The following is an 18964-nucleotide window of genomic DNA, read 5'->3' as shown; positions in this document are numbered from 1 at the left end:
TTTTTTAATATCTACAAACATGTCATATAAATACAAACCTGGAGATCATGGGGACGTACGGTGTCTCAGGTTTCTGTATGACACCTCCGCAGGACTTGCATTGCCTTAGTTTCCTACACGACACCTCAGCAGGACTTGCGGTGCCTCAGTTTCCTGAACGACACCTCAGCAGGACTTACGGTGCCTCAGGTTCCTGCAAGACACCTCAGCAGGACATACGGTATCTTAGTTTACTGAAAGACACCTCAGCAGGACATACGGTGCCTCAGGTTTCTACATGACACCTCAGAAGGACTTACGGTGCATCAGGTTTCTGCATGACACCTCAGCAGGACTTACGTTGCCTCAGGTTTCTGCATGACACCTCAGCAGGACTAATGGTTCCTCAGGTTTCTGCACGACACCTCAGCAGGACTTGCGGTGCCTCAGTTTCCTGCACGACTCCTCAGCAGGACTTACTGTGCCTCAGGTTCTTGCAAGACACCTCAGCAGGACTTACGGTGCATCAGGTTTCTGCATGACACCTCAGCAGGACTTACGTTGCCTCAGGTTTCTGCATGACACCTCAGCAGGACTTACGGTGCATCAGGTTTCTGCACGACACCTCAGAAGGACTTACGGTGCATCAGGTTTCTGCACGACACCTCAGCAGGACTTACGGTGCATCAGGTTACTGCACGACACCTCAGCAGGACTTACAGTGCCTCAGTTTCCTGCATGACACCTCAGCAGGACTTACGGTGCCTCAGTTTCCTGCATGACACCTCAGCAGGACATACGTGCCTCGGGTTTCTGCGCGACGCCTCAGCAGGACTTACGGTTCATCAGGTTTCTGCATGACACCTCAGCAGGACTTACGTTGCCTCAGGTTTCTGCATGACACCTCAGCAGGACTTACGGTGCATCAGGTTTCTGCACGACACCTCAGAAGGACTTACGGTGCATCAGGTTTCTGCACGACACCTCAGAAGGACCTACGGTGCATCAGGTTACTGCACGACACCTCAGCAGGACTTACAGTGTCTCAGTTTCCTGCATGACACCTCAGCAGGACTTACGGTGCCTCAGTTTCCTGCATGACACCTCAGCAGGACATACGTGCCTCGGGTTTCTGCGCGACACCTCAGCAGGACTTACGGTGCCTCGGGTTTCTGCGCGACACCTCAGCAGGACTTATGGTACCTCAGTTTCCTGCACGACACCTCAGCAGGATTTAAACAACACTTGAACTACTGGTGGCTGTGCTCAATATTATTCAATATAGAATGCATCGTTGTGCCGCATCCACTGCATGCCACAAATAGTCAACTCTATAAGAATCAGGTGGTCACATGTGCGATGATAATATTCTTTTTCACAATCTCATTTTGTTTATGTAATTAACAAAGGTTAATAAAATGTGTAGAAAGCAACAGCTGTTACTTGTAAACTTCACAGAACTTATAACTGATATCGATTTAAGTGATAACAAGTTGTTTTTCCTCGAAACCATCGTCGACGATCGCTGCTCGTGAAACATGAGTCACCTTTGCCAGGCAGATCTATGACATGACACTCCGAATTATAATTGTTTCAAATTGCCAGTTACATTATAAAACATTCTGTATGGCATGTTTGTCATTATTTGAAGTCATTCGCAGGAACACACTGTGGTGTTGGCCGGCCATATCGCATTACACAGATAACAATAGCGCAGTGCACCACCATGGAGGATCTGCCCCAAGTGACGCACGCAAAGAGGAACAGGCTGACCCTGGTAGTCATTGTTCTGTCCAACTTCTGTGCTGTGTGCTGTGTGTCCCTAATTGCACCTTTTTTCGCTATAGAGGTAAGTCACACAAATGCATACATCGTGCGCGTAGATTGATGGTTCGCTCCCTGGCCACGCCATACCAAAAGATGTTACTTGTTGTTGGACTGCCTTGGGCTCTGCATTAAAGGGATTAAACAAGGACTGGTCGGCTCGGAGTCAGTATACTGTGTCTGAGTGGGATATCCATGTTACACTGCAGCATGGTATCTCAGTGGGCTAGTACTAAAAAGCCGGCATTAGTTCTAGTGAAAGGCACCCATACAAACACGCACACACGTTAAACCCCAGTTCATCTCAACTCGTTTATCAAATGTACATTCGTGGTATGCACAAGGTATATCTACAGAATAATCTCTTAGGTTTTCTGTATAAAGTATGTACTAAATGAAGACATAAGCTGACATAACAACTACATAATTTTAATGTCTACCTGATATGGTTATGAAGGTGTAGTTAAGTATTAACACACGCCAGATTCGTGATGTGAGAGGAATAGATAAACATTGAGACAGATTTAAGTCATTTCGGCCGCGGAATACATGGGTGATAAATCACGAGTGTTTGTTTTTTAAATAGGTAATATCAGCCAAGACTCAGGTAGCCTCCGTGGTATAGTGGTAGAACGTCCGCCCGGAGAGCGGAAGGTCAGCGGTTCGATGCCCGGCCGCATCATACCAAAGACCTTAAAAGATTGTACTTGTTGTTACCCTGTCTGGCGCTCGGCATTAAAAGGCTAAAACAAGGAATTGTCGGCTCGGATTCAGTATACTGTGTCTGGGTGGGGTATTCATTTTTAACTGCGGCATGGTATCTCAGTCTGCTAGCACTACAAATTCATACATCGTGCGCGTAGATTGGTGGTTCGCTCCCTGACTATGTCATACCAAAAGATGTTACTTGTTGTTAGACTGCCTGGGGCTCGGCATTAATGGGATAAAACAAGGACTGGTAGGCTCGCAGTCAGTATTACTGTGTCTGAGTGGGGTATTCATGTTAAACTGTGGCATGGTATCTCAGTTGGCTAGCACTATAAATCGGCATCAGTACGGACTATCACAAGCAGCCACACACACGTGCATGCATGTCGCTATATAAGTGTAATAATCTTGGACGAGACGTTAAACCCTATTTCACTTCACCTAACCTTAGTTAATCGGTATTTGGCCAGCCTTTAACGAGTCAAATACAGGAAGATATTTATATTTGCCATATTAAAAACAAAGACGAGTGGTGAACTCTATTCACAGTTTCACATACTCGTATCTTTTGAGAACAAATACATTGAAATTCTTAGAGTCTAATGATACATTATTGGTGGAACATGTTTGAACAATGTGTTGTAGAACATTCAGTGACATTTGGTTGTGCTGTGAATACTTTCACATCAAGAGTTATTGTACGGAGAAAAAGGAAACATTTCATAAATAACTGCTCACAATCGCATCACTAACGTTGAGTAAGATTTTCATACACGTTCAAGAGAGTAAATATTCATTTAGATATACACACAATTGTTTGTAATGAAAATACAAGGGTGGCCGAAACTTTTTTAGTTTATAAATATATAAATATGAGTGAGTGAGTATGGTTCTACGTCGTTTTTAGCAATATTCGAGCAATAACACGGCGGCGGACACCAGAAATGGGCTCAACACATTGTACCCATGTCGGGAATCGAACCCGGGTCTTCGGCGTGACGAGCGAACGCTTTAACCACCAGTTTACCCGACCGGCCGAGTTAAAATATGAAGGATGCATATGATAGTACATCATTAACCGTAGATTGAGTAATTTGTAACCATACGTGAGTTTTTGATTACTGGTTTGTTTACAAGCAACCGTCGCATGTTAATAGTGTTCCTGTGCGGCGTCAGGCAACACGCACTAACTTTTTCATAGAAACCGTATGAATGACGGTTTTACCGGTAGGGCAGGACATGCTTACCCTTTTTGCAAATACATGGCATCAATGATATTTAGAGATCATTCATATAATTTGCACCGATATTTTGCCTTTTACACCCATTGGAATCTCTTTGCGGCGGAAAATCAAGACTGGTTATTGTGTGGCATTGACGTTATATATTTATGAGCATATACGTCATTTGAAAAACGTCCGACAATTTACAGATCACAGTGATGTCGATACCCATACTAAATACCGAGATACGATACAATGAAAATGTAGATGGATTCTAGAACAACACACAATTTATCTGCAGCTGGTTATCAGACTGAAGTGTCTACTTGCGCCCTAGATGTGCACGGACAAGATGAAAAACCGGAGGAGAAACAGTACTAAGTCATATTTGACACACGTACATCGGATGCAATAAATACAATGGACTCTCGTCTCGTGATTGCGGAAAGTTTTTCATTATCATTTTATGAGTTTGGGTCAAAACATATTTCATTTACAAATGCGAGTGCCACTGGAAGCCATTCTAGAACACCCTCAGCGAAAAGAATAAGGAAGATATGTGCTTGCAATTTAAGCCCCTATTGAGCCTGTACAAACAACTGTGTAAGTTTCCCACCCATGAAAGCATCTATCTGCACTTACATATTATGTTCATGTTGTTGAGCAGATGTGAGCTCAGTAATCACATCGAGATATTTCACATAATTTATGAGACGACCTATTTCATCTCCTTGTACGTAATTATAGAACCCAAACGCCAGGGACTAAACAGCTGTCACTACTACTGCACGAAACAAAATGACTACTACTCAGTTTATGTCATATACCATGCATGCCAACAATGGTCATAGTGATGCGTTACTATCGGATCCTTGAACTGTATGGTAATCTATATGATAAAGCGAAAGGCAATGTTGAATTGGCTTAAATTCACATGGGTACATTGTGTGAAGCCCATTTCTGGTGTCCACCGCCATGATATTGCTGGAATAATGCGTCGAGCGGCGTGAAACCATACTCACTCAATTACTTATATTCATAATTATTAATGACTAACCGTCACTTTCGACGCATTGTTCTGAATGTGCAAAAGACGTTGTCATGTTGATATTGTGTGTTTATATATTTATATTATGTAATACTTTCACTGCAGGCAACAAAGAAAGGTACAAGTCTGACTGTCGTAGGCTTCATTTATAGTTCTTCAGAACTCGTCATCTTCCTGTCATCGCCAGTGTTTGGCTATCTGGTACGTGTTCAAATGATGCAGTGTGTTCTTACATGGACGAAATATCAAAATTAGACTACGTTTAACGCATCTGTTGTGGAATATTTATTATGGTAGTTATTGTACAACTTGTAGCATTGATTATATCATGTTTACTTCAACCATATGCCAAGGGGGATGACGTCAACGTTCAAATAGTCAACTCTTCCTTTATGTCGATCAATATTCTTCCAGTAGCTTCATTCTTTGGTATCTACAGGCAATATCCCTGTTGGCCAACCAGCTACCATATATTTTCCTCCTGTGTGACAAAACCTTATCCACAAGACAATGCGACAACAGGGATGACTTCAACTCTGCAGTTGTCAGCTTATCCTTATATCAAACAATATTTTGAAGTTGAGACTATTTACCTTGCGATAAAAGTGTGTATTTGCACAGTCCATTTTCAGTTATCCAGGTTCAGTCCCCGGTCCTTCTACATTGTCGGATTATGTATATTTGGCTGCTGCGATATCATATTCGGGTAATATGTTTTATTCGAACAGAATTAATTGTGGACATACATTGTTTCGAATGTTAATTGAATAAACTATTCAAGAGTTCCCTGTCTCCCTATCGGAGTGATTGGGAAAGAACTACATAACCTTTGTTCAAATTTTGTATATGTGTTTTCTTGTAGCCTGCTTTTATCAATTATACTATTTAGTGTTTGTAAGAATAGTTAATTAAAGAAAGTACGAATTGATTTAAAGGCCATTTTCATTTTAACAAATGTTTCTTATAGTTTTTATGTAGACACACATGACTGTCATTTATGAAACGTGTTGTAAATTTGTAATTTTTCACCCGTCTTTATGATAAAGTACAGTGAGTTTGGTAACGTTAAAAACAGCTGAAACAAGGATTCATTCTTTATGTTTCTTTTCCAGATGTTTGAATATTTTACCGTCCGGGATCCCATTTATTGTTGCCTGTTTCTTCGTAAGGGGTATGGAGGCATTGGGAACAGCATCGGTCATGACATCTAGCTTTACTATTGTGGGACTATGTTTTCCAGAACGAATCGCAACTGTTTACGTATGTAATACTTTTAATGACATATACAATCATTTTGGGGGCACTGTTCACTGCAGTTTCACTGTTTCTTGTAACACAGTTTACCATTGTGACAGTTCCGGCAGCCTTATGGAGGTGGGTTGATCATTTTCGTTTCCTCGGTAAAATGAGGTAAACCTAGGGGTGACTGACAGGTTCGAGCTCAACTTGTGATGGACTGCGCTGATGGATTTGGTTGCTAGTTATTTGTCAACGTTATCCCTCCGAGGGCCACACATTACTGCTAATTATGCCTGAGTGCCTGGATCCCTTTGGTGTAGGTAACCTCATCCTGGTTCTCCATAGCGTAAATGACATCAACATCATTTGCATACTGTCTGTCAGTCAGTTCCTTCTTTAAGTTCGAGAAAAAGGTGGAAATATGACGGTGAATGCGGATGATATTGACTGAGTTCAAATTTACAGTCATGCAATGCACAAATGACAACATATGTGTGCACAAGTGAATTGTCTTTCGTGAGTTTGCCACGACGTTTAACCTTGGTATTCTCATGCTGTTGCCTAACCAGATTAGAATAATATTGGCCTTTTAGGACTTCCTCTCGAAACCCGTGTGTGTTTTGAACGTCCATTCTAGACACCACTACCGTAAATCTAACATACATATGGTTTCCTGACAGCCATCTTTGAGATAAACATATCTCCAATCCCAACAAATATGATCAGCCATTTTTGTAAAAGAGAGGTGATGAATTGTGAATTGACTCTACCTTCTTCAACATTAACTTGGTTGAACTGAGACTTGATGTATAACAAATTCAAACACAGCAATGCCAGTAAGTCATCAATACATCCACTGTTTATTTATTCTTTCGTTTTTTTATATATTCTGCACTAAAACGTTGGCATAAAAGATAATGACTTTGTTTGTCTAAGGAATTATGGTTTGAAATTAACTTTGGCTGGTGTAAAGGGCCTTGTCATTATATTTAACCGAATGAGCTACAGTGCCTAAGTGCTATTTCGTGATTTTAATCGCTGGATTGTCTGGTTGAGATTATTTACAGATCGCCGACATATAGCTGGAATATTGCTGACTTAAATAACAAACAAATAAACAAATATTGTCATGTGTATATATTCTGTTCTGTAGGGAGTGTTAAAGTCTGCGTCTGGGGCTGCTTTAATGATTGGGCCAGCGTTGGGAAGTGGTTTCTATGAGGTGAGGTGATACAATATTGAAAATTGTATAAAGCAATGCTAATGTTAACCAGTTGATACTATAATGAATTTAATAACATTTAAATGTTGTTTCATTGCAATTGCGTTTAATCGACCGGGTTGTCAGGCTTAGTGACTTGGTTGATAGTGAGATCATACTATAAACCACTGGATTATTGGGACCAGACGCGATTGTTTACAGGCCACCGTCATACGGCAGGGGTATTGCTGAGTTTAGCGCTAGGCAACAGAGAAACACTTTGAATTAAAATTGTGTTAGCCGTGAACGCTGCTTGTGGAGTACCCATCTCACGAACGCATGCTTTCATCACTGACATTCAGTGATCCATTCCTATAATTTCCATCAATTCTTTGCCCTTTTCGCCATATGGAATCCGTGTCTACAGATAATCGGGACTGGTTATCTCCTGGCATTGACGTTTGGAATGTAAACTAGATACCCACAATTACTAAAAATATTCATCAGATTAAAAGTAAGTACAAATTCTTACTTTTACTTTTGCCAGCATGTGAGGATATTGTAGATAATGGATTTGTATATTATTTGATTAAGACGTCAATCATAAGCTGCTTAGTTATTGATTAATATTGGATTCAGTAAATATACAGAATACCAAGTTAGATGCATAAGTATTGTTCATGAAATAATTCCTTATCTGTAGAAAACCATTTGCTTCTTGATACTTTTGCTTGGTCCAATGATAATTTGGCATTAGGTTCACTTTAATTACTGTTTTACTTTTAGTAATCCCCTGATTACTCTTCTTGCGTGGCTTTTGAAACAGCCCAAGGTATCAGATTTGAGTATCAGAAACCGCACAAAGAAACCCCTGCATGTTAGAAACTGTCGTCTGTTAATAAACAAAAGCTAGTTTTGTAGAAGAAGAAACCTCTTTGATAATTTGTTTCAACTAAGGATTGACTGTGTATTCTTTTCGGTTCATTGGGGTATGAATCGAAAAAAATACACAGTCAATGCTAACATTAAATTCGACAACGAAACATGTTTTATCTAAATTAGTAGTTTATTTTAACCAAAAACAGTTGTATATATCAAAGCAGACAAAAATGACGAGATTGATAAACATTCCTGGTGTTGGAATCCATACTGTGGCGTGACATGAATCAGGTGGTTGTTTAATTTATGCACATAACTTTCCACGCCTACAAAGTCAGTAGCCAATCAACGGAATGTAGGATAAAAATAAAGTTCATAGGACCTGTCAATCAAGGAAAGAGGCGAGAAGAACTGCAACATGCAGACTGTAACAAACCGTAACAAATATGTCCGGGAGAAGGCGACGGTTTGCAATGATATGGTCAGTTACCGCCAGAATCAAACATGAGTTCCCTGAGAACGGGAAGACACATTTGGAAAAATGCTAGTTAGAAATGAAAGCCGAAGACATTAAAGTTGTTGCACCGAGGCGAGCGGGAAAAATAGACGAGCGAGCCTGCATGTTTGCTGTGTCATTCCTTCTCGGTCTTCGGTCTCAAAGATTTGTTTGGACAATGAATATGCATGAATTTCGCTTAAGTTCCTGTGCATGACGATACACGTGAGCAGAAAGGGAATTCCCTCGACTGTAATATTGGGATTCCCCGACATGCAGTAGTAATAAAATAGTCCGCCTCGGTGGGCGTGGCTTAAATTTTTACATTCATTAGGAAATGAATGCAATGACACGTGCCCCATTCAGCTAATCAGAATGCAGGAATTACAATGAACACAACCAAAATGTATTTATTGCCATAGATGTATAACAAAGTCATCCAGTACATTGTTCAAAAATATCACAAGTACTTGTAAATGTAGCATTTCAGAAAGGAGTTCTCAATATTTCATAAATAATTCATGTTATCATGACCATGATCAAAACATGGCATTATTTCCACAAATTTAAGAGCTGTCCATTGTTTCGAATTTTCTAAACACTCCTGGATCTCGCGGGATCACACAACAAAACCTTGACAAAAGTGATGATTGTGAGCATGACGTATTGAAAACGCAATGGCCGATTTCATAGACAAACTGTCGCGTGTCAGCTGTCCTGTTTCTTAATAACCTACCCTATACACACTAGTATACACTGTGAAATAGGGTTTGACCAAAACATAACATTTACTAGGACGAAAGAATTCGCCGAAATTTAGGGAATAAACACAAAATTATTTGAATGACAATTTCTTGTTTGTTTCAATTTCAGCCACCATCAATTCGATTATTATATAATTATATTTCAACATGTTACTACTTATTCATGAGTCTTCGTAAATCTGGATTAAAGTAATGAAACATTGTTCTATCAGTATGAAATTTCCTGCAAATCAGTCAACGTGCTTCTTGCCAAGTATTTCCTGAAGCCATTTAATAAATACATAAAAAGTTAATTGTATTTAGTGATATCGACCACGGTGTAATTGACTTTCAGTGACAGAAACTTGTGACTTATTTTTCAATCAAACGTATCGCGCTTATGAACCATAGCTGAGTTCAGACATGTTCCCTTTCATATAGTTCTCATCTACCCATATATTCGAACATATCAATTCATTCCTTTATGTCCTATGACAATGCACATGTGATACAGTTTGATGCTTGCAGTTCATATCAGCAAATGTTTACACTTCAGCTAGGAGGGTATGGCCTCCCATTCTGGGTGCTCGGGAGCTGTACGTTTGCCTGTGGATGCGCATCATATGTCATCCTGCCTCATCAAGACAGTATGTTTCATAACTTTACACTATCAATAAATATATAACACTGAGTCATGTTATTCTCACTTCACAACAGCAGGTATGCGGACTATCGACCAGAACAATATGTGTGTAATCAACACGTAGTCATAATCATGTTATCGGCTAAGGCACGTCTGTTTTATTGTTCAGAGCTGTTAAGCTCTCAATATCTCATTCAATGTGTCATGTAGTGGATATGTATCTTATGTTAAATTGTCAACTCATTTTGGCCTTCGAATTTGCCCCATTTATCAACCACAACAGGACATTTTGTCCCTGTCGTGCCTATAAATCTTTAATATTGTATCCTTGTGGGACTGTCCTTGCATAAACTTACGAAGCATATTGATAGTGTGGGTCCATCCTCAGTTAAACGGTCGTAAGGTCTATCCATATATTTACTGTCATGTGACATTATGTACTTGTTGGTCTATCCTTAATAAGCGCAATGTAACATTATCTCCTTGCGGGTATATTCATATATTTACTGTCATGCAGCATTATGTACTGGTGGTATATGCGTATTTATATATAAACTATGATGCATCATTTAGATGGGATTGATTTGTCCATTGCAATTATGCTCGAGCTGGCATACTCTATCCATACACATATTTTTAATTATCATTATCTTGTTAATTCACATATACACTGTTATGTAAAACTGATCGACCCACATCTCTGTGATATATTCTGAAAATCATTATGTTGTAGCTGTTCCTCCAACACAAAGACCGTCTGGTTTTGCTGTCTTTGGAAGCCCATCAGTCTGGTTTGGAATCCTCGCCATGTATGCTGCATTCTTTACTTTGAACTCCATGTACCCGTTCTACGCCCATCATCTGACACAGGTAGGTATCACCATGGTTAGTTACATTGAGCCCTGTTAGTGCTACGATTGTCGTAAGTCTATGTCAAAGTATGGGAGTTACGATCGCCTTAGTACTGCGATCACTTTGAGGAACGGGGCCCAACACCTGACACAGGTAGGCATGATAAGGATAAGGACTTGACACAGGTAGGCATGATAAGGATAAGGACTTGACACAGGTAGGCATGATAAGGATAAGGACTTGACACAGGTAGGCATGATAAGGATAAGAACTTGACACAGGTAGGCATGATAAGGATAAGGACTTGACACATGTAGGCATGATCAGGCATGATATATGGAGTCGAACTTGTATCTGAACTATACATATGTGAATACTTGAGAAAAATATCATATGAAGATTTTTGAGTATTGAAACCATGTTTATGCTCACGTGACAGGGAGCAGAACATCGCCACTCACGTTGTAGAGTATTTTAATTTCTATCTTAGGTTCCCGTGTTTTTTTTAGTGTAAACTTGACTTGCCTTTGTATGTGTTTATGTAGGGTGCCACCACCGGGGCTGAATACGCCGACACCTGGTATCGTAACTATGTTATAGTGATTCATAAACACCTGTTCACGGTATAGTCGGAGCCGCACAATCTGGTTCAACAGAGATTCCATATGGTTATGGAAAGGGGTTTTCCACTTTAATTTACATCGCTTTAATATTTAACAGAAGTGTTTATCATGTTCATACTCCTGCTTTATTTGTTATTTCAGTTTCACCTCAGCCAAGGTATAATTGGTCTCATCTTCATGATACCCCCTTCTGTGTATGCCCTTGCCACGCCGCTCTGGGGATATCTACTTGACAAACATGTATGTCATTCTTGTCTTGAGTATTTATAATACAAACAGTTATGACCTGTGAAGATTCGGGTTTGAATTGGTCTTCGGCAACGCATGCTTGTCGTAAGCGGCAATTAACGGGATCGGCCGGTCAGGCTCTCTGACTTGGTTGATGCATGTCATCGTATCCAAGGTGTGAAGATCGATGTTCATGATATCAGTCACTAGATTGTCTGGTTAAGATTCGATTATGGCCTGAATAGTGCGGCTTAAACAACAACCAAACCAACATTTCCTTCAGTTTCACTTACACGATCACAAAAAAACAAAACATTTTCGTTTATCAGTTATCATGCATAATTATGTTCAAATTCTATAGCACTTTCTGTTTTTAGGTATTGCACTTCAGCATCGATATGAAATACCATGTTAAAATGTCCATTGTAATAATTCGATTTGAGCAGGATTGGAAATACTGGACAATATTCTTGACAGGTTGTGAAATTGTGGAGCAAATGTCCAAATGACTCTCCTGCAAACCTTCTTTCTCCAACTCTCTTAGCTATGACCGTGCTGATAATGCACCCCCTTTTGGATTTTAGGGACGAAACGGTCAGAGCGATCCTTGTCCGATGAAATCGGGATGACGTGATCACATTTGCGTCAGGGTATGAATGCTACCTGACTAGGCCAGGCTACACATAGCACTATTATTATCGTAAATTTTATGTTGAAATATGGGAGCTACCATCGTGATAGGATTACGATTGTGGCTGTTTTTCTTTTGTGCTAATGCGCTCATTTGGATCGTTGCTCTACCGCTGTTGAGTCAGGCAAGTAAATATTTGAAATTATCAAATATAAACGAAACAGTTGTTATCAAAATGTGGTAACAATTCTCTTTTTCATACCAGGTGTCAGCAGTCCCTACATTGTGGGTAGCACTGTGGTGTCTTTCCACCAGTACCCTATTTTTTGGACCAGCTCCGTTTTTGGGATTTGTTCCGACGTAAGTGTTAATATCATGGTATTTTATTTTTTCTTCCCACATCAAGCTGTTACGTCGAACGTAACTGAAATACTGTTTAAAAGCGGCGTTAAATCAAACACACTCTCTCACTTTTGGTTTCACGAATGCGGATATACATTGTTTCGGCTTTCTGACACTTGGTGGCTGAACTGACTTACTTTTTAACTCCCTTCCTTTTGAGTGATCAAAATTCATTTACAGAGAAGTAGGTATCAGAAAACTAAATCTTACTTAACTTACAATCTCACAGAGCCATATGGTTGAGCTCGTTTTCATGAACCCAATTCGACCTTAAGTAACGATAGAGAACTAAATTAATACTTATATATAATAGAATAGCGTTATTGCTTTATTTCGGTGGTAGTTCAATTACATGTATAGACTTAAGTAAATTTGTTTGCTAATCAGTGTCTGAAATTAAAAATATGATGTGAATGTAGCTGAGTCCTATAATGTGATTATGTTTATGGACTCTAATACTGTACAATATCGTTTGTATAATATCGTTTGTCTAATACCAGCGTGTTGTGGCTGACAATACTGATGACTGCATTCTTTGGACTTTCTTTTGCCCCTGTCGCTGTCAGTGCAGTGAAGTGCATATACGAGGGAGCGAGGTTTGTTCTGTTAAAATTGAAAATACCAACGGAATATCTATGTCGAGAACGTTTAGACTTTAAACGAGGAATGATACTGAGCACCTGAAATATAGTTGTTTCACCCGAACTCAAAATTTCCAATTCTTCAACAGGCGACGTTGTTCAGATTGAAGAAAGTCCTGATTTCAAAGTCATGTGTGAGAGAATATGAAATAATTAGTGTGACTACAATGCCAACAAAGAGTCATTAGAGTCACCTTACAAAGATAAGTAGTTCATATTATCTAGGTAAATATTTCGTTTCCGAAAAATACAAATAGATATGTATCATATAAACGGTATTTATTCTTGTGAAGTTTGATTAAAGTGGTATCTTTAGTCTCACTTAGTGTCGTATGTTTGAATAATTCTTAAATGCGTTCACAGTTTATTTTTATAGCCCTTGTGGTTATTCTGATTTAGAATTGATCTCATGAAACCTATGCTCGTCGGAAGAGGTGACCAAATGGATCGGACGGTCATACTTGGTTATTTGGTGCATAGCGTGGTTCGTTGTTCACTATATCAATCACTGGAGTCTCTGGTCAAGACTCCATTTTTTGCAGGCTAACTTCGTATAGCAGGAACATCGCTGGGTGCGGTGTTAAACGAAACAAAATAAACAATACTTATAGATAATAACCCTCACGACGTAAATGCTGATTACCAAGTAATATAATCCATAGAATATTGCATTGCAAGAGTTCTAGAGATGCAAACGGTGTGTTATAAGCATACTTTGAATTAATATTTAGTACTGGTACAAAACTCAAGTTGCATTGCATATTAGTACGATGACATGCAACACGCCGAGTCATACAGTCTGGCCATATGAACTCTTTTCTTATGAGTATGATACAATAAAACACACACGCACACACATGTGTTTTTATGTTTCAGAGAATCGGGACTTGAGGGTGATGTAGCTACCTTCGGATTCTTGGCAGGCATTATTCAGTCATCTACTTACATAGGGTGAGACATGTATGGTAATGTCTTCTGTCAATATGCATGCATACAGTTTTCAGCTGGCTCGTAAAATATTATAATTAAGTAACTAGAAAGGTGTGAGACTTAAATGCCAAAATTAAGCAGCCCCATCCCTACTTGCAGGCCCCAAAATGGTTCCCACAGAAACATGTATCGTGAATCATGTTGACTTTAAAAAATCAGGTGAGAACTGACCTCACCAATATCTGTTTCTTTTCAGCTTTGATCTGTAACCTTTGTCTAATGCGTTACACAAACACGAGACATAAAGCAACTCCGGTATGACATCACTTCCGAGTTTGTAAAATGCAAGGCCAGTGCTGACAGAAAGACAAATGACTGCAGCTATACTTTAAGGTCTTCAATTTGGGAAAAAAGGTGTACAACTTGCATTTCCGTTTGACTGATATCAGTTCCAGTTTGGGGAAACATACATGTCATATGACTTATAAAGAAGACCCATGCCTTTAACAACATTAATGGGAACGTTAAAAGCACTTCCGGTTTCGCAAAACACAAGCCTGGTTCAGGACAACTTAGAAACAAAAAGTATCATCCCTGTAGTTCCGTTTAAGAGAAAACTATAAGAATTCTTTTAATATTTTGAGCCTCAATTTCAGCCAAGCTCATGCTTCATAACTTCTAGCTAAAAGTATATAAGCCCTAATAAAAATGCCATACAACAAAAGGTTTCGTTCAGCACACAAAGAATCAGGACAGCCTCAGAATGACCATTCCAGTGACCTGGTCGCCAATGAAGAGCTCAAAACCTTATCACGTTAATTGCAAACCATAAGGATGATCAAGTCGGGATATCGAGTGCCAAGATAAACTTATAAAAGAAGAAACGCATGATATGAGTGCGGTCAAATTAACGTAAACTCTTTAAAAAGCCTCATTTACATGAGTATGCTAAATAATGTTTTTCTTATAACGTTCCTTTCACGTGTATAATGTCAAGAAAGGCCAAACACTTTTGGGATTTGGGTCATTAGAACATCACTCTTCTTGTTATAGCTTGTTGATTAAATTCGGGATTGGTTTGTCAGGCTCTCGTCCTTGTGATGATACCACCCTTTCGGGGTTTTGAATACAGTGACTGCCTGGATAACAGAAGGACGGTGGTTACATTCCCTATTTCGTCATCCCAAATGACGTGAAAAGATGTCACTTGTTGTTAGCCAAAAATCACCTTTTCTTAATGCCGATCAGTATTCCAGCAGTTCCACCCTTTGGTGTCTACAATGAGGCACAATCGTACAAAATATCTAGATTAGTAGGGGCGGTTGTTTATCCTTGTGGTTACAGCGTTCGCTCTTCACGTCGAAGAGCCGGGTTCGATTCCCTACATGGGCACAATGTGTAAAGCCCATTTCTGGTGTCTCTCGCCTTGATATTGCTGTAATATTGCTAAAAGCGGCGTTAAACTCTTTAGATTAGTAGATTTCAAAGAGCTTCAAACGGCTCTTGCCCTAAAGTTGTTTGATCAGGGTTACAACATTCAAGGCCTTAGTATAGCTTTCAAATTTGAGGCATCAGCTAAAATTATTATCGTGATGCAATTCCCTATTCTAACTTGTACCATATGTTCTCGTGCTTTTTTTTGTTTTAGTTGTAGATTTGACTTGAATTGAATGTTTCTGCCACTAATGGGGCAGAACATGCTCAACTTTTCGCGAACACCAGATATAATCACTATATGATAGCGATTCATTCATCTAAAAGAGAAAATAATGAATATGTTCGTCATCAACGAGTATAATACAAACATATTGTTTTGCAGAACGTTCTCCGGTCCTATTCTAGCTGGGATAATGATGGATCATTTTGGTTTCCCGTGGCTGATGACAGGATGTTCCATTCTAGTTATGGTCACGGTAAATAAGACCCTTGAAGATTCCAGGATATAACAGGTTTTCATCAACCCATGCTTGCCGTAAAAGGTGACTATGCTTGTCGTAAAAGGCGACTAACGGGATCGGGTGGTCAGGCTCGCTGACTTGGTTGATACATCTCATCGTATCCCAATTGCGTGGATCAATGCCCATGATATTAAGAACTGGATTGTCTGGTCCAAACTCGATTATTTACAGACCGCCGTCATATAGCTGGAATTTTTATGAGTGTGGCGTTGCATAACCAACCAATCTACCAACCACGGTAAATAATGACAATATTAAATATTATATGGCGCCTGATATCCACACCTCGCATGTCTATTCAGCTCAGCAGTATAGAGACGAAAAATGCAATACTCATAATGTTCTGTCTTTGTGACCTTTCTGTTTCTCTTCCAGAGTCTGTCTTTCACGCCTTTCCTCGGGATCACATTGTGGCGCAAATTCAAACTCAGGAAAACACACACTGAGGGTTATTCAGAAATAAAATGATTTTTCACCAAGAAATAATTAAAATATTCAACTGATATTGACACATTGTTCGTTATTCATATGAGGTACATGTAGCAGAAATGATTGATATGATTGTGTGAAGCCCATTCTGGTGTCATGCAGTGATGATAGCCGAACGTTGCTAAAACCAGTCTATAACCATTATCGCTTGTAAGTGACAGAAGAGAAATAAACATGTTACTGTCAGATCATGTAAAGTAAAAAGAGATTAGTTCTTTTTCGAAACGATATTTCATTGAGAAATAAAAATGGATGATCACATATTAATTATGAAAACTATATTCATATCCAATGTTTCAGTGTATTTTAACCAATGTGTCATTGTTCCCATCACATTATTATTACTTCATAATAATTTTTATGTATGCTACTAGCTACTTTTGGGCGTCTAGTGAAAACACGTGTCGACTTTAACATAAGTTACTTTCCATAAGTACAGTTGAAACTGTCCAGGGGTGCTTCTGTAAAATCGACTGATAAATTTCAAAGCAATAGTAACATAAGCTTGATGTTTTCTGTCATATATTGTTGTTTATTTTATCAGGAAAGCAAATAAATAAAAGCTACTAAACCCTTTCTATATTTATAAGAAAACTCTGCCAAAAGCAGAGTCGATTGTACAGTTCAGACTTTATCATAAGATTGTGTTCATGAATCACTATCAAATAGTGATCATAAACACATACGCATGAAACAATCGGAATCATAGCATGGACTCTGTAGTTTTGATCACCAGAAGTGTTAGAGTAACCTTCCAACCTCACTTTCGGGACAGATCGTCCGAGAGGTTTCGTGAGGTAACAGTTTCTGGAAGACAGACTGTGCCTATAAAAGAGCGAGAAGAAGGCCATGGTACTATGTTATCAGGAAAAATAAAAGCGACAAAACCCTTTCAATATTCACAAGAAATCACTGCAAAGAGGAGAATCGATTGTACGATTCCGACTTAATCATGAGCATGTATTTATGAATCACTATCAAATTGTGATTCATGACCACTTGCTCATGATACAGTCAGAATCATAGAATCGACTCTGCTTCTGTAGTTAGCAGATGTTGATCGAAGGGCTCATGATCATACAATGTCTATACAAGAAGTGTTAGAGTTACCTCCCTAACTCACTTTCGGGACAGACTTGATCGTCAGAGTGAGTGAGCGAGTATGGTTTTACGCCGCTTTTAGCAATATTAGGGAATATTTAGAAATGGGCTTCACACATTGTACCCATGTCGGTAATCGAACCCGGGTCTTCGGCGTGACGAGCGAACGCTTTAACCAGTAGGCTACGCGAACGCCCCTTGATCGTCAGAGAGGTCTCGTGAGGTAAATAGTTTCTGAAAGACAAGCTGTGCCTATAAAAGAGGTAGAAGAGGGCCATTGTATTGACTTATCTTATTGTTCACCTAATCTTGTGTGTTTCAATATAATGTGTTGATTATTCATTGATCTTTTGTGGTTATTTATTGATTTCACAAGCTGGTTCTGTACAACCGATTTCTGGGTGACCCTTCGCTTTGCAATTTGCAAAAAAACTCATTATAAGACAGTTGTCCCTGCATATAAAAAATTTAAGACTTTCGGATTTCGTTCATTTGGAGTGACACTTGCCTGAATCTTTAAGATCAGTACTATCTCTGTCATAATCGAATAAAAAAATGATTTATTACCCATATGGGCTCAAATATGCAGTGTAATAACTTTTTGATATTTGCACAGTGTGCAATTAGTGATTCTTGAAGCTGATTGGTCAGTGGAACAAATATCAATTTTCATTGGACAACGGAACTATTTATTTTTCTCATTCCATTCATTCACAAATCCACGCCATTCCCTTCAGATGTTTTAAGTGCTACAATCTCACTGATTTGAGATTTTTAAGACAAGACACATAGTTTCATATTAACAACATGATTTCACATTATCATTTTTTTCATTTATTACACATGATTTTCATTTTACAGTAAAAACAAAAACTACGTCCCCGTTTGTAAACAAACATGGCTGGCCATTTGAGGCCTGTCAAAGTAAATGACCTCGTTAAAGCGGACGGAGATCTGACTGACATGAAAAGTTATTCGTATAATTCAACCTCTGAACACATTTAATGTCTTTGTTGTCAAAACTGCATATGCCCAGATTGAAGTTCCAAGATTCAGATTGTGATGTTGCCAGAAACTGTTTCTAGAGCGCCAAGATCATCACCACCAAGTCCTGGTTTGCGTCTGT

At 39.2% G+C, this 18964-nt stretch overlaps 1 protein-coding gene across 1 annotated transcript; it reads left to right on the top strand.

The window, feature by feature from the left end:
- The first annotated feature begins 1705 nt into the window (after positions 1-1705).
- On the top strand, positions 1706-16716 carry LOC139454605 (MFS-type transporter SLC18B1-like). Its single transcript, XM_071236419.1, has 13 exons — positions 1706-1828; positions 4888-4983; positions 5415-5488; positions 5895-6042; positions 7175-7243; positions 9897-9987; positions 10717-10853; positions 11600-11698; positions 12583-12677; positions 13220-13315; positions 14237-14311; positions 16110-16203; positions 16624-16716. The coding sequence occupies exons 1-13, from the start codon at positions 1706-1708 to the stop codon at positions 16714-16716; spliced, it is 1290 nt and encodes a 429-aa protein (XP_071092520.1).
- The last annotated feature ends 2248 nt before the right edge of the window (positions 16717-18964 follow it).

The sequence above is a fragment of the Haliotis cracherodii genome, unplaced genomic scaffold (genome assembly GCF_022045235.1).
Source record: "Haliotis cracherodii isolate W230 unplaced genomic scaffold, xgHalCrac1.p SCAF_1, whole genome shotgun sequence".
Lineage (NCBI taxonomy): Eukaryota > Metazoa > Mollusca > Gastropoda > Lepetellida > Haliotidae > Haliotis > Haliotis cracherodii.
Note: the sequence above shows the minus strand (reverse complement) of the source record. Positions and strands in the feature narration are given on the sequence as shown.

Coding starts and splice junctions, on each gene's coding strand:
- LOC139454605 (XM_071236419.1), top strand. CDS start 1,706: ATGGAGGATCTGCCCCAAGTGACGCACGCAAAGAGGAACAGGCTGACC. Junction 5,489..5,894: donor TGCTGCGATATCATATTCGG/GTAATATGTTTT, acceptor TTTCTTTTCCAG/ATGTTTGAATATTTTACCGT. Junction 11,699..12,582: donor GATATCTACTTGACAAACAT/GTATGTCATTCT, acceptor TTTTCATACCAG/GTGTCAGCAGTCCCTACATT.